Source organism: Excalfactoria chinensis, chromosome 9 (genome assembly GCF_039878825.1).
Source record: "Excalfactoria chinensis isolate bCotChi1 chromosome 9, bCotChi1.hap2, whole genome shotgun sequence".
Classification (NCBI taxonomy): domain Eukaryota; kingdom Metazoa; phylum Chordata; class Aves; order Galliformes; family Phasianidae; genus Excalfactoria; species Excalfactoria chinensis.
The window spans coordinates 18,047,234-18,062,327 of record NC_092833.1 but is presented as its reverse complement, the minus strand read 5'-3'; the positions used below and the strand labels follow the sequence as shown (position 1 = coordinate 18,062,327).

The 15,094-nt window shown below is 44.4% G+C and overlaps 2 protein-coding genes across 7 annotated transcripts in view; one reads left to right on the top strand and one right to left on the bottom strand.

Moving 5' to 3' along the window:
• Window positions 1–4,958, top strand: part of SMC4 (structural maintenance of chromosomes 4) — a 30,566-nt gene extending 25,608 nt beyond the window's left edge. For both annotated transcript variants that reach the window (XM_072344571.1, XM_072344572.1), the window contains exons 19-24: window positions 527–671; window positions 1,165–1,338; window positions 1,554–1,736; window positions 2,348–2,580; window positions 3,173–3,356; window positions 4,610–4,958. In XM_072344571.1, coding sequence (XP_072200672.1) covers window positions 527–671; window positions 1,165–1,338; window positions 1,554–1,736; window positions 2,348–2,580; window positions 3,173–3,356; window positions 4,610–4,807 — 1,117 coding nt within the window. In that variant the 3' untranslated portion in view covers window positions 4,808–4,958. The remainder of the gene's footprint in view (window positions 1–526; window positions 672–1,164; window positions 1,339–1,553; window positions 1,737–2,347; window positions 2,581–3,172; window positions 3,357–4,609) is intronic.
• TRIM59 (tripartite motif containing 59) lies at window positions 670–14,537 on the bottom strand. 5 transcript variants are annotated; one of them, XR_011904662.1, is made up of 4 exons: window positions 12,679–12,785; window positions 7,687–9,115; window positions 5,414–5,532; window positions 670–1,242 (listed from the first exon to the last, which is right to left on the bottom strand). XR_011904662.1 is itself a non-coding variant. In XM_072344577.1 (2 exons), the coding sequence occupies exon 2, from the start codon at window positions 9,110–9,112 to the stop codon at window positions 7,889–7,891; it is 1,224 nt and encodes a 407-aa protein (XP_072200678.1). In that variant the 5' UTR covers window positions 9,113–9,115; window positions 12,679–12,785; the 3' UTR covers window positions 5,968–7,888. The 5 variants fall into 5 exon arrangements, 4 of the variants coding, with proteins under 4 accessions (XP_072200678.1, XP_072200677.1, XP_072200679.1 ...); XM_072344577.1 differs by lacking the exons at window positions 670–1,242; window positions 5,414–5,532 and having other exon boundaries at window positions 5,968–9,115; XM_072344576.1 differs by lacking the exons at window positions 670–1,242; window positions 5,414–5,532; window positions 12,679–12,785 and adding an exon at window positions 14,509–14,537 and having other exon boundaries at window positions 5,974–9,115.
• Between the last annotated feature and the right edge of the window lie 557 nt (window positions 14,538–15,094).

Genomic DNA, 15,094 nt, shown 5'->3' with positions numbered 1-15,094 from the left:
TTTCCCTTCCTTACGGCTAGAGGAAAACTGAAGGGAGAAGATCACAGCCTTTTTCTCTAACAGACACCTCAAACTGAAACTGGCTTTTAATTAAGATTTTGTTAATTAATTAAGAGGTCTTTGCTAATTAGTGTGCTTTACAGGCAGAGGATCAGAGACCTAGAAAGCTTAGTGACACCTGATCAAGGAGGGTCATTTCAGTCCTCAAACGGCGGCATCTGTTGACATCAGAATCTGTTGCACATCTGTGTGTTTTAAGTGGGTGCCGTAGTTAAGTCTCTCCATCTGAAAATCTTAGTTTTCAGTTGTGTGCATCCAACTAAATGCTGCTTGTGTTGAAGAGCTAAAAGGCCGTAACATTTTGCAGGTGATTTTAAGGTCCCATTTAATCAGATTGTTTTTTCTGCTAATATTTGCCTATCACTAAAATGAAATATCAGGAGAAAAATTAACAATAATAGTTATTCTGGATTCCCTGGTGTTATGTTTGCACTATTAAGTACTGAATGTCTTGGTATCCATTCAGAAACCTGAAAAAGTCTGAAGATTCTGTTCTTCGCATTGAGAAGGAGATTGGAGACAATGAGAAAGAAATTAAAGACTTGACAGAAGAGCTGACGGTGCTGGAACACAAAGCTACTGAGGTTCTGAACAACTGCAAGCAAGCTGAAGTAAGTGTGATGTTAATTTGGTGTATTTCTTCATTGAGAATGTAGTCTAAAATGAACTGCACATTGTATTTGTTGTACCAAAGGTGCCGCCCACGATTGGTGCTGTTCACCTTTATCCTTAGACATTCCAGGCAGGCCTAGAATACAGGAATTAGTTCATTAGCAGATAGCTGCATTTAAAGAGCTACCTTGGAATTCGAGCCTCGGGCTTCATGACACTGATATAAAAACTGATTACAAGTGTTAGTGTAGGACTTGCCGAATCCAGGTCTAGATTTCAAATACAAACTGCAGCACATTTTCACAGGTGGTATTTCAGAACTCGTGGACCAGGTTAACCTAGCAGTTAGTGTGTGTGTTTTGTCTCCATCCACACTTGTGGCTGTGGAGAGTAATGAACGTGTGTGAATAGTCCAGTGAAAACAGACCTGTACTGTGAGCAACGGGTAATTCCACATGCAGCTGAGGGACGCGCTTTGTGTCGCTCCTGCAGGAAGCGCTGCCGGCCGTTCAGGAGGAGCACTGCGGTCTGCTGAAGGAGATGAGAGCCATCCAGGAGGACGAGCACCAACTGCGAAAGGAAGCTCTTAATGTCAAGTTTAAAATTGAACAAATTGACAGCCATATTTCTACACATCAGTCGAAGGTTAAATACTGGCAAAAGGAGGTAAGCAGTTTTTTCAGTTCATAGAAGTTGAATTATGATACCCCAATAAGATGAATAAGCTAACATAGTAGAAAACGTAATTCAGGCAAAAATTGAAGTTTTGAATGCTTGGAAGGCTCAGTATCTACTAATAGCAAAAATGTCTGTTTTGGGAACATGTGCATGTGATAACTAATGTCATCTTTAGATTTCTTGTAACTGATTTTGATTTTCAGATATCAAAATTATCATTGCATCCCATAGAAGATAAGCCACCCGAAGAGCTCCCAGTGCTCAGTCAAGAAGAGCTCGAGGCTATCAAGGATCCGGATGTTATCACCAATCAAATAGCTCTCTTGGAAGCACAGTGCCATGAAATGAAACCCAACCTTGGCGCTATTGCAGAATACAGGAGAAAGGTAAAGCTTTGCTTCTGCCATGCAGCAGTAGAATTCATTGCTTTGAAACTGCACTGCGTGTCAGCACAACAGCATGACCTGGTCTTGTCCAAAACACATTTAGCTTTTTAAGGATCACTTTATTCAGGTTTCCTTGCCTAGTATTGCCTCATCCCAGGGCAAGAAGAAAAAACCTTTACGCACAGACATAAAAGGACAGGCAGTGGCTACCTGTGCTATTAGATGGGATCAAGCAGAACCACTTGTAGCTGTTGAGACAGGTTGATTAAATGCAGATGGGAGCTGCTTCTCTGCGTTTGAGATGCGCTGCACCAACTACCCACAGCCCTCATGGGCAGAGCTCGAAGATTACCTGAAGCACAGAGCTACTAAAATAGACACTGATTGTTTAATCACAATTTCAAGTTAATTAAATGACTGAGGGAAATCCACATTAGAAGCAAACAGTGCAAAGAGGGAGCGTTTGTTCTCAGTTCCTTTTTATTTTGAGGCCATTGGTTATTCTGGGAAAAAAGAGTTTTCAGATAGTAGAAAGTGGCACCAAATCTAAATTAGAGGCAGCTTCTTTAACTGCACTTTGGTTCTGTTGTGTTTCGTTGTTGTTTTTATAGGAAGAGCTATACTTAAAACGTGTGGCTGAATTGGATGACATTACCAACGAGAGAGACAGATTTAGACAAGCTTTTGAAGATCTCCGGAAGCAGAGGCTAAATGAATTTATGGCAGGATTTAATGTCATAACGAATAAACTGAAGGAGAACTACCAGATGCTTACTTTGGGAGGAGATGCTGAATTAGAACTTGTAGACAGTTTGGATCCCTTCTCTGAGGGAATCATGTTCAGGTATGTGAACACACCTGGTATTTTGCTGCCATTCCTGGTCATTGCACTGCCTTTTAAAGATCCATTTTTATAGTAAATTTTCGGAGATACCAGCTACCCATGGTGGTCCCACCTCTTGGCAAGATACTCACAGAAACCACAGCTTCTTTGCACTGAGTAATGAAGAGCTTCATTTCACTTCAAGAAGCACATAAGTAACAAACAGCAGTTAGAAAGCTTGGATTTCAAAGTAATTCCTCAGTTTCTTGTTTCCCAAACCATTTCATTTGCTCAAGAAATCATGTCAAATCATAGCAGTAAGCAGACATTGTTCTGTCATAAATGGCCCAACAGTATGTTCGTTACTTGAAAATAGAATAACACTTTGGAAATATAATTAAATAGTGGTTCTGAAGTGTTGCAGTTCCCACAGAGAACAGATGAGCGTTACAATAGCTGCAGCCGAGGCAAACATCAGCTGACCACCACATAGCTGTGTGTGCACCCAGGGAGCTGCTCCACCAATTCCCTGCTGTCTTGTGACTTGCTTTGCACCACGGCATATTCCTTTTATTCACAAACAGAAGTAATTTACAAACTGACTTTGTTTCAGTGTTCGGCCTCCCAAGAAAAGCTGGAAGAAGATATTTAACTTATCAGGAGGAGAGAAGACTCTTAGTTCGCTGGCTTTAGTTTTTGCACTTCATCATTACAAGCCAACACCTCTGTATTTTATGGATGAGATTGATGCAGCACTTGACTTCAAAAACGTGTCCATTGTAGCATTTTACATATATGTAAGTACTGGTAACAACTGTGGTGGGACTTTACCAGAAAAAGGGAAAGTGGCAACAATTACAGCCAGATTCAGAACCCATGTAAGATGCAGTGTTTTCACATGGCTGCGCTCAGAATGTAGCTTTCTGCTTGTTCTTCTCTAAGCTGCTGCTTTCTTCAAGTTGGGTTGCTAATAGAGGATCTCTAATTATTCCCTGCATCCTCATAGCACCTTTTGAAAAGCTGTCAAAAGAGCAGAGTTTGCCAGCAGTGCTGTAGTTCAGCACAGCCCTGCTGCAGCTCCTTGCTCTTTAAAATATACTTTCACTAAAACTGATCAGCCCCAGTCAGCTGAGATGCTCTTGGTAGGGCGTTCACATATCCAGGATCGTGACTTCATTCTGAGGCACAGCCAACGTCCCGAAGTTTTTACTTGCCTTTCATTCTCTCAAGCATCAATAGGTAGGTTTATTTGATCTATCTTTTTGAAAGCCTGAAAGTAAAAGCACTAATAATCCTATCATCACTGTATTTAAGCCAAGCAAGCATTTGCATTGTTGCAGTTTCTGCTCCTAATTTAAACTTAAAATTGTATAACCTCCCATTGTGAGATCAGGCTGGAAATGCCCAAGGATCACCTACTTCAAGCTCAGGAAGCGCTTCAAACGTTGCTTCCACCGTGCTTGTATTTTCACACGTGTGACCTCACACTGTTGCTCCTGAGTTACTAAGGGAAAAAAGGTGGTTTTATTTTGAAAGCACCACCAATGTAGATGTTTTGTTGCTTACTGTCACTGTGCCTCACGGAACTGCTCTTCTTCAGGGCCTGTCCCCTTTAACAAGGGGTTTGCTGCCCCCAGTTCTCAGTGGGTAGAGATAGACAGGTTTGTTTTCCTTTTCATTCCAGGAGCCCTCCTTAGGACAATCCAGTAGGTCCTGAAGCCTACTGGAATTCACATTAAAACTGAAATCCTGCAAAAACTTATGTATGCTTTCATTTAATTCAATTCACATGAACAGGGCGTGTAAAAGGCAAAAAAGGGGGAAAGTTGATGCTTGAGTCAATTGAAATGCTTTGTGCTGAAAGCCAAGGTAGGACTTAGCCAAAACTGGACAACTCGTGAGAGATGAGCACCTGCAGAGCTGTTGGGTGCTGTAGTGCACTGAATATTTACAGTGATGTATCAGAAGTTCTTAAACCGGGATGTAGAGACCACACAAGTACGCAGCCTGCTGAAATGCCATGAGCTCATACAAATAACTTCTGTTTCAGGAGCAAACAAAGAACGCGCAGTTTATCATCATCTCCCTGCGGAACAACATGTTTGAGATCGCAGACAGACTGATTGGGATATACAAGACTAACAACACCACCAAGAGCGTGGCAACAAACCCCAAAGTTATTGCAGCGAAAGGACTGGCTGAACTTGGCATTGCTGAGCACAGCATAGCTCAGAACCAGAATGAATGAAAAGAAACCCAACCCAGTGTAAATTAATATTCTTGATGCTGCTTACTCTATTTTTATAAATATACTTTTGTATTTTGAGATTTTTCTCCTTAGATTTGAGTCTCGTTAGGCTGTTAATAAAACCAAATCTAAATAAATTGCATTCTTTATCATACAGTCTGCATGGGTCTTAATTACATGAACTGATTTAAAAAGCAACAGCTATCATTGCAATTATGATGTCAATTCAGGACCTTTTTTTCCCCCTATGTACTAAAGCAAGCAAATTGCTTTTAAATGCCAACAAAGAAAGAGCATCCTTATTTAAATATCAAAGCATTCTAACGTGTGAATTTCAGTAAGTGAAGTCAATATATAAAATAATTTGCATTAACAGGGCAGTAAAATGGAACAGACTTCTATTTCCAGCTGCTGTCATAAAGCTGTGTGATCCAGGAATCAGCAGCTGGGAACCAGTTTGTAGCGAACTGGTTTGGCTGTTCTTGCCTTCTCTCTCTCCCTGTCTTTTTTGGCACTTTCAGGATCTGGAACTGGGCCCCAGAAGTCAGGTCAGTACCTGGCAGGTGGTCACTATTAACCAGTTCCTGAGCTAGAAGGGTCTCCTACCTTGGGATGAGATTCCTCACTGCTGTATGCCAGTATCTCGTCTGGACAGAAAGCAGTTGTGTCTTAAATGCTGCTTCATGTCACTTCTGTTAGCTTAGCAGCAGTTATCCACCTATTTCCTTAAAGAAAAAAATAACCAGTCATTGATGTGCTTACTCTTGTAAGATGGCTACTAGCAGAAAAGCTTACTGCACACAGTTCTAAAGCAATAGTTCATTCTTTTCTGTGCTATTCATCCTTGTTTACATTTCCCCCTCACTGTTGTCCTATTAAGCACACTTACTTCTAGCCCAAATTAGCTCATTCTACTTTCTGTTGTCATAGTCCTGAATGGGGATGTTGCATGCTGTTTTAGAGACTTGTTCTGGTCTATGCTACAAAAATGGAGCTAGAGGAAGAAAAGGAATCAGATCAAGCACTGTTTAATACCCACATTCTAGCTCCAGCAAACCCTGCTGCTGTCTCATAGCTCCAGTCCAGCCCCCAAGCACTTCCAGCTGTTCAGCATTAGAAGAAGACCGATCAGGAAGGAAACCAAGGTGTCAGCCAGCTCTAAGGTAAGAATATGTAAATTTATTAAAATATATAGTACACTGCTAAGTACGAGTACTAAATGCTTCTATCAATCAGTGATAAAGACATCTTATAAATTCACGTAATCTGGAAAAATAAAATTGCATTATAAACTTTCCATAATTGTAAAAGTCATGAAAATAAAAAAAGCAGATAGATCAAAACCAGCAGGTTTGTGTGGTAGCAGACATAGCACCAGGTTGTGAGACTTAATGTGCCAGATGGCAGCCATCCAGCAGGGTGCGAGAGAGACAGAGAGCCCACGTCCAGTTTTATTGGGCACTTACCCAGTCCTAGGCTGTGCCTACATGATTCACGATCTACCAGCAGGATCAATGGCCACTGCTAATGCTAGAAGTACAAAGCACAGCAGGGCAGAGGCCTGCTCCTCTGCAGCACCGCTTCTCACTGACATTTCACTCACCCAGCAAGGTGAACCACCAAGCTGCAGAGAAGGGTGCTACACAGTTGCCACTTTGTTAGACAACGTCCCATCAATGCCACAACATGGGATACCAACAAGCCTAGGATTTTATTTCAGCTCAAGGAATACCTCAGCTTCACATGTGAGGTGAGGATCAGCCTTGCTCTCAGCCCTTACTGATGTCAGTGGCAGCAATTGCTGCTCTGCAGGACCCCCCAGCCAGCTTGTGCCGGTAGCAGCAGGGAGGCCGGGGTTTGCACAAGGGTTTTAAAACACCACGTTGTGAAAGGCTGCCCTCACCATTACATCACTAGTTCAACAACTTGAGTAGCTTTAAATAACAAAGCACCCAAGGAATGCTGCTATGCTAGAATGTGCTATTATTTGCATTGAGTCAAAATTAGACATATAATCATTTCTGTTAACTTATCTGCATTCTGCTGTTCTAACTGCAACACTTAACAACTATTCCAGCCTGTAATCAATCTGTAAATAACTGCAGGTCAAAATCTGCTTTCATTGTGAGTTCTTCCACTGAGTGCAGTTCAGTACCTCATCACGTTACCCATTATCTGATTGCAGAACAAAATCCTATGGCTTTTCTTCTGCATCAAGTTAAAGGTCTCCATCATTTGTGCTGAAAAGCTGGAAATAAATTTCACTCATTGTCCAGTTGTTTAAGGACTCTTAATAACATCCGAAATCCCTACAGCACTCATTTTGAAGGGAGTTTTGGTACGTACTGCAGTACACATCTATTTTCACTGCACACTGAATCTTCCAGCAGGAAGTCAAGGATCATTACGAGCAGTGAAAATTCCCTGCTGGAGTCAACATCTGATTTGTGCACAGCTGGTGCTACAACCGGTGTGCAGTACTTCACCACAGGTACTACAGACACTGCTCTGTAAACAGGATCGTATCACCAGCAACCAACACACAAAATGAAAACCAGGTCCATTAACACACAACTTAAAGACTATATCAATTAGTCATATCACTTAAAAAGAGATCAATAAAACGCAAAAGAAGAGCTCTGTGCACACCAGACCGAGTGACTGACCTGCCTATGAGCAGCCAGGGAGTGGTCGGGTGCTTTTAAAAACCTTCCACCTGTTGTGCTGCTTTTATTAAAAATGATTTTGTTAAAAGTAGCTGTTCAAGAAGTTGCTACAACCTGGAGATTGCTCTCTTCCAGATTACAGTCTGTAAACCGATCACAGCTTTCTTACACACACGCTGTTTCTGATGGCTTCCAGTTTAAATGCCTACTTACCTCCCTTACTGCATGAGAAGATGAAAAACCTTTTCGCTGTAAACCTTCTCCTTTGCCTGACTGTTAACTGAGAGGAAAGCTATACTGAAAAAGAAAGGGTGTGGGAAAAGAAAGGAAAAGCACAGTTGTAACAACTTGGCTTTTAAACTGAAACTATAAAGACATCATGGTGCTTCTGACATAAAATCTCAACACCAAACAGTCAAAAAGGAGCAATTCCCCCTACAAACTCTGCCAGTAAATTCAATTTATGGCACACCACATCCACTGTGTTCTGCAAACAGGTGCAGAAGTCTTGATAAATAAAGAACAAGGAATCTGAAATATAGGTGGGAATGGATTCAATGACAACCGCTGATATTGGTTTGTGAAATGAAAGCACAGCTATTACTATTATTACTGTAAGAATAAAGGTGACTGATAGAGGATTTGCAGCCTGGAGTTCTTCAGGTTTTCCTCTTTCCTTTTCACTGCTCTTGCTGGGTAGTTTCCTTTTTGGAACCAGTTTTATTTTCGGAGTCAGGATCTTGTTGATCTGACCAATTTCGGTTTTAGACCACACGTCCTTCAACAGGTGCCCAACCCTTGGGTAAATCTCAACAGGCTTCACGTCCGGCAGTTCCTTCTCTTTCAGAGCTTTTATACGTTGATGCACATTGTCCACCTTCTCAAGAAAAACAAGCGGAGACTCTTCTTTCTGAATAGAAGTGTTCAGTGACATCAATTCAAGCTGCTCTTCCCTTATTTTTTTCAACTTCTCAATGTGAGGTTCATATTCCTCCAAAATCTGTCTGTTGATTTCGTCCAGTGCAGCCAGCAGAACTTGTTTTTTATGCTCCAGTGTCTCACTAAGTTTCTTAAAGTACTGAACCACTACTTTTTTATCATCTTGAACAATGCTTTCGCACTGAGACTTCTGTTCTTTCAGCTTTTCAATAAGCAAACATACATTAGACCAGTGTTTATCAGTTAATTGCTCGAGGATTTTCCCAGACGACTCCTTCTCCTTCAGGTAGGCACTGTGAAGGTCATCTATGGGATGACCGTTGTGTTTTCCTATAGTAAGGCAATGGCCACACACTAACTTTTTATCCAAAAGGCAGTAAACATTCAGTGGCTGCCTGTAGTGCTCACTGCAGGTCGTGACATCAGAGTGATCCTCCTGACGGTACTTCTCAATGATGGCCTTCAGTGCAAAGTTGATGGGCAGCGACTCGGTGCCGGCGGCAGGAATCTCAACAATGCTCCTGCAGTTTGGGCACTTCAGAGGAACTCTCAAGGGTCTCCAAATGGAAAAGTTGCTTGACAGCTGAATAACACCTTCCAGACAGCTCCTGCAAAAGGTGTGGGAACAAGGCAGGACACGTGGGTCTTCAAACAGGCTGTAGCAAATGGAGCATGTTAATTCTTCCTCAAATTGATGCATGTCCTGAGAAAGACAAAGAAAACAAATCTGATTTTTCTTTTCACCATCTTTTCAAGTTGCTTTATTCACCTAAAGGCCCCACCATGACATTCAATAACCAGTAACCTAAGCTGCACTGGCATTTTCATGGCTAAGGGAAAAAAAAAGGCAGAATAATAGTGGCTCAAAGACATACAACAATTATGATCCGCACAGAAGTGATTAGATACAGCTCACATATTTCCAACGTCTGCCTTAAAAAGACAGAAGTATAGATATCTCTATTGTACAGATATCTACAGTAAGACTTTGGTTTTTATATGTATACACACACACACACACACACACATTCCTTTAGAGTAGGAAGCGGTAGAAAAGCAATAAAAGAACTCATTTCCAAATAGCCTACGAATAATGGAAATATTCTGACTGCAAGAAACATTTTCTGCATTAGAATAGGCCAATAACTACAAAAACTAATTGATTTTTCCTAACTTTGCTCAAATTACTGCTTTGTGGAACGCAGTTAAGTTGTGCTTATGTTCTGGCACAAGCTATCTCAAAGGCCCATAAGCACATTGCCACTAATGATAATTTCTCATGGTGTTATTCCTGAGTTTCTTTAAGCATGAAAATAAAAACCTTCCATTTTCCACCTTTTGTAGTATTGCCTTGCTTTTCTTTGCCAGCTAAGTGAAATCATACTGACAGGTCACAAACCAGGATCCCTATAATGGCTGTTTTCATAATAGCTGATGCACATCTATTTCTGCAAAACAAACAGCAACAAGAAACAAACAGAACAGAACAAGGTAAAAGCAGTACTGACTTTATCCCTTGGTGCATTTTCCTGTTCCTTACATCACTTCCAATACACAGACTGTTACACTGTGAGAACAAGCTGTCCAAGCACTGCTAGCAGAGGCTGCCCAGAGCAGCCGTAGCCTCGAAGCTGAGATCAAGGCGTGCAGCCAGGTTACAGCACAGCACACAGTGCTGCCGAGTGCTGCAGGGCTGAGCCACAGACACAGCTTGCTAGCAACACCCTAAGGAGGATGTTTCACCCAGAAGTGCCCCCTCTTCTTTCTACAGCAGGAAGATATTTAGCAGCAATCACAACACATCAGCTACATCAGCTCCAGCACAGAACCTGCTCAGGCTAAGAATGAAGTGCGGCTCTTCTTGCCCCAGCACTTCAGTACATTCCAAAGTGAAAGTGCTCACAGATCACATTGCTTCTGCTCTAGAAAAGCAAAGACAACACACACAGAAATCTAATGGTTAAATGCTATCACTAGCCAAAGCACTCAGTTCAATTTAAAGGGGCTATTTATGTGCCAGTTTGTTTTTTAATAAGTCAACTTTAATGAAATACGTTCTAAATACATTTAGCTTTATCTACCCTACCTCAGGTCATTTTTTTTCCTGCTAGTTCATCTAAAATATCTGCTAGCTTATTTTAACTCCACTATTCTAACAGGCCACGATGGATGAAGGCATCCACAAGGAAGAGACACCATTTCTAAGAAGTACCCTTTGGAACAGAGCTGATGAAGGACACCAGCATTTCTAACAGTGCACCAGAGGCATTCCCAGCTGAAGGCAGCATATCGAGCACTGCCAGCCAACCAGCAGGACATTTGCATTCGCACACCAGGCACTTACTGTCCGCTGTGCACTGATACGATGGGCCACAAGGCATTTCTCTGCTCACTGGGAGCCACACGTCTTTGTTCCCCAGCCTTTCCATAGAGCCGCTGTGGCACTCTGAGGTTCTCGTGGTTTGCACACTTCACTTTTGTAAGTGATGTTCCAGACACCGAAACTAAAGCACGCCAATAGCACAGCTAAGCCAAGCAACAAACCTGCTTCACTGACTACGTACATTATTTTCTGAGAGTTAATTACTATGGGAGATACACCTAAGTGTGTGCATTAATAGTTACTGTCAGTTTGGGGAACGTCCCTTCCACTCTGCTGAATTTTAACTTTTCATTTGCGGTTGAGAGAAAAAATCCTTAGCATTACCCTCATTATTTTCTCCTACACATGTGGAGCTCATAGAACTACAGAACCCACAAGCTTCTCATGTTTGCAGCCATTGTTTTTTCCCAAGTAGAAGGCAGGAGGAAGGTGGGAAATGTTTTCCTGTCCGGAGCTTTGGCAGCAAATGTACGCACGTACACATGCATTCATCACAGGACGGCCACTCAGTGTGAGCAAATTACAAGCTAGAAGACAAGTCAAAATTCCAAGTGTAACCATGCCGGGAGCACGCTGGGCTTCTGAAAGCTTGTAGCAACAGCAGGCACACAGAGCAGCCGTCAGCTTACCCTCCTGTAATTAGCAATGCCGTACATGAGATAAAAGCATGTAACACAGCACACCTGCCACAGCTATGTTTTAAAATTCATTAGTTTGACATTCTTTGTACAGACTTTAAGGGTCTAATTTATTTGTTTCTAAAAGCAAGCTTTCATTTAGATGGAATGAAGTAACGCGGTGTTTTCAATGACAGCACTGCATTCCTGACCTAGAGAGTCAGCCACTGCTCGTCTCATTCATTATACAAACACTCGTACAGTAACTATTACATCCAGAATGCAGCTCTGTGGGTAAATAAGTAACTCTACAACAAAAGTCAGCTGTAACAAGCTGGTGAACTCTTAAAAGGTGAATGAAGCAGCTGTGAACCTGAGCCAGTTTCAGTCAGACCCAGGAGTTTGGTGCTGCCAACAGCTCGATGCACCCAAGCTAAACCAGCACCAGAAATGTTGCCTCCCGATGTTACAGAGGTCCAGAATACCCCCCTCTATCGCTAGCGTAGAAGCCCGAGTTTGCATTACGGAAAACAAATATAAGAGATTAACTGACACATGGGGACTGTTTTCCACTTAAAGGTCACTGTCGTGGTAAAGCGTGGCAGAACGTGCGCTCAGAAAATAGCACAGGCTGAGCTGCAGCCCCAGCGTTGATCCGTGGTGCTGAGCGCCGCCTCCCGCACAGCTCTCGCTTCCAATGAAGGTACCGGCGCCGGCAGCGCAACCCGGCAGCCACAACTTCCAACTTCCCGTCGCAGCGAAGCCGGGACTCGACTCGGTGCCTCCAGCAGCCCGACCCGCCTCGCAGCAGCGTCCTGCCACAGCCCCGGCACGGAGATCCCCTCCCGCGGGCCACAAACGGCCCAAACACCGCCGTGCGAAGCAGCTCCTAAACGAGCACGTTTTCAAAGCAAAGAAATACATAAACAACCACCACGGTAAGCAGACACACCGAGGGACAGCTGAGGGCCAACGAGCGGAAAGGCGCCTGCGCCTCCAGCCGCACTCACACGCGGGGCTGTGCGGGAACGCCGGCCGCCCCGCCGCTCAGCGCCGCCCGAGGACGCGGCCGACACGGAGCCCGGCCCGGCCCGCTCCGGAGTTCCGCAGCGACGGGACGCCGCGGCCCGCCCGGCCGCGACACCGCGGGTTCGGCGCGGGCAGCCCAGCTTCGCTCCGCCCCGGGCCGAGAGCCGCAGGCGGTGAGAACCCCGGCTCTCCCGCACCCCGCCGATCGCCTCCCGCACCCCGCCGGCCGCCTCTCACCTCACCGCGCCGGCCGCCCCTCACGGCCCCGCCGCTCCTCAGCGCGCCGAGCCGCGCATGCGCCACAGCGCCAACGGCCGCGCCGTTCGAAAGTCAACGGTCGGCGCGCGGGGCGGAGCCGTTAGCAGCGCTACGCCGCGGGAACACAGCGCGGGATGAGCGCGGCCGGCACGCGCAGCGCCTGTCTGTGCCTGTCAGTGCCTGTCAGTGCCTGTCTGTGCCTGTCAGTGCCACACCGCAGCTGCATGCGGGTACTCGGGCTTCGCTGCTTCATGACACGTCGCATCCAACAGCTCCGCACGCCCAAAAGCACAGCGCTCGTTTGGTTTGTGCACGTGCCCGAGCCATCCCCGGACACACCATGGAGGATGCAGGTGCAAAGTGCCTCATGCATGCCAAGCCAGAAACCTGAGCTGAAATGATGGGCTTTTAGAAGCTGCTTGCACTGCCAGAATCATTTCGGTCACCATCTTCCCTTGAGTCACAGGTGGCCCCATCCACTGCCACGCTGCTCAGTAAGGACCCACCTGAAGAGTAACCCAGACAACTTAAGCCAGACAGAGAAATGCTTAAATCCAAGAGACCGTCCTGCCCTTCAGTCTGATCTGTACAAACAGTTTCAGCCGCGTGGCTGTTTTGCCGGTAGCATCACGGGGCAGATCTTCACAAACGGCAGCTTTGGGAACAAGCAGCGCCTTTTAGCAGCACTCTGCAGCTGACATTGCTATCAGCAGGACAGTGGGTCACTGTTCTATGTGCACAGCTGACAGCCCGCAGTGCGCTGACGCCAGAGCCGTGGTGAAAGAATGGCTTGAGACAGTTCCCTGCAGGCTGTGTTAGCAGGGCCTGCTGCAGTAACAGCAGCACTGCAATGGTAACAGCTGAGAAGAGGTTGTGCAAAGTGGGTACCTCCACTAGTCCATTAGAGGCACAGAGTGCCACACGTGCTCCTCCTGCTGCCCAGCGCTGCCAGCACTACACCTGACTACAAGCACATGCTTTCCCATCAGGTTGCACGACTTATTTACAGACTGCCTTCAGAGCTTCCCCCAGCTGTCAGTTCAGTCTTACTTTATAGGCACTTAAAGTCTATCAAAAATACTTTCTCCAAGCTATTAAAACTGTTGTAGGTAGAGTTCTTCCTCGCTTTGTAGCACACCGAAGCAGCAGAATAAACACAGCAATTCCATTTCAAGGGATTTACAAGTAATAATGGCATTTCTTTATGGAAATTAGGTTTCCAGTCACTCTTCTGTAGGTACTAAAGCAACGTTAACTCTTTCAATAAACCACGTGCCTTCTGAGTTTCACTCTGGCAGTGGCTAAAACTCGCTATTACCAAGAGTTTGTAAACTCAACACATTTTCTGCTACTAAGTTCCCTTTCATAAAGTCTATTTGATCCAGATGCATGACTTCTGTAATTGCTTCCAGCCTTGTGACCGCCATTCCTGCCAGTAATTTGGTGACATGCAGAGCTGAGGAAACGTTTATAGTTAAAAGTGGCAAAGCCTACAAGTATTAACATGAAGACATTCTTAATTATAGAACAGCAGAAGTAATTCAGCAGTTTAAGCAATAAACTATACGATAGGAGCTGCTAACAAATACATGCGGATTTCTTTGCTTTCAGGAAGAAAATGCCACTCTGCTTTCTTCCTTGCACAGCCACAGCGTTTTTGACTCCATGAGATTGTGTAAAAGAGGATTCCTCACTGAAGAGATCAGCTGCTGCTACTCAGGACTAAGTTATCACAGCTGCAATTTGATTTTAATTTAAATAGCAAGACCAACTCATTGCACGACCAAACAGCAGGAACAGGCAACTTACCATCGGGTGACACAGCTGCATGACGAAAACGTGAAAGGTACTTCCCCACTCCAGCTTCATGCATCCAACAGGTGGCCCCTCCTAGGCTGAAAGGCTGCACACAGTCAGGGCTATTCCACATCCAGGAATGGGAGAGAAAGAAACAGGGTCAACTTCTTTCAGGCTGTTTGTCCAGATGAAGCTTAATTTTCTTCACAGAGCAATTCCTCCCAGTTAAGCCAGCTAACTCCAGCCCTAAAACCACAGGCAGCTATTTGTCTTACAGTGCTGCTCCTTGGAATTAAGATCCTACCTGGAATAGCTTACGCTAGAAATTAACTTTTGACCTTTCATTCATTTATTAAACCTCTGCTATATTAAATACGGCTTAGCAGCTCTTTTTGTACTTCAAAACACTGACAAAGCAGGCTAACGTACCACCCCACCTCTGCATGTTTATTTTTATTAGAGCTGACCTGGGATTAAGAAGTTACCAACTGCATGATGACAATGTAAATATCGGAGAGCAGCATTCTGCTACGGAGCAGCTCAAGAAGGGCACTTTGTGTCTGCTCTCTCCTGTTAAAAAAGAAACTCGTGTTCCTTC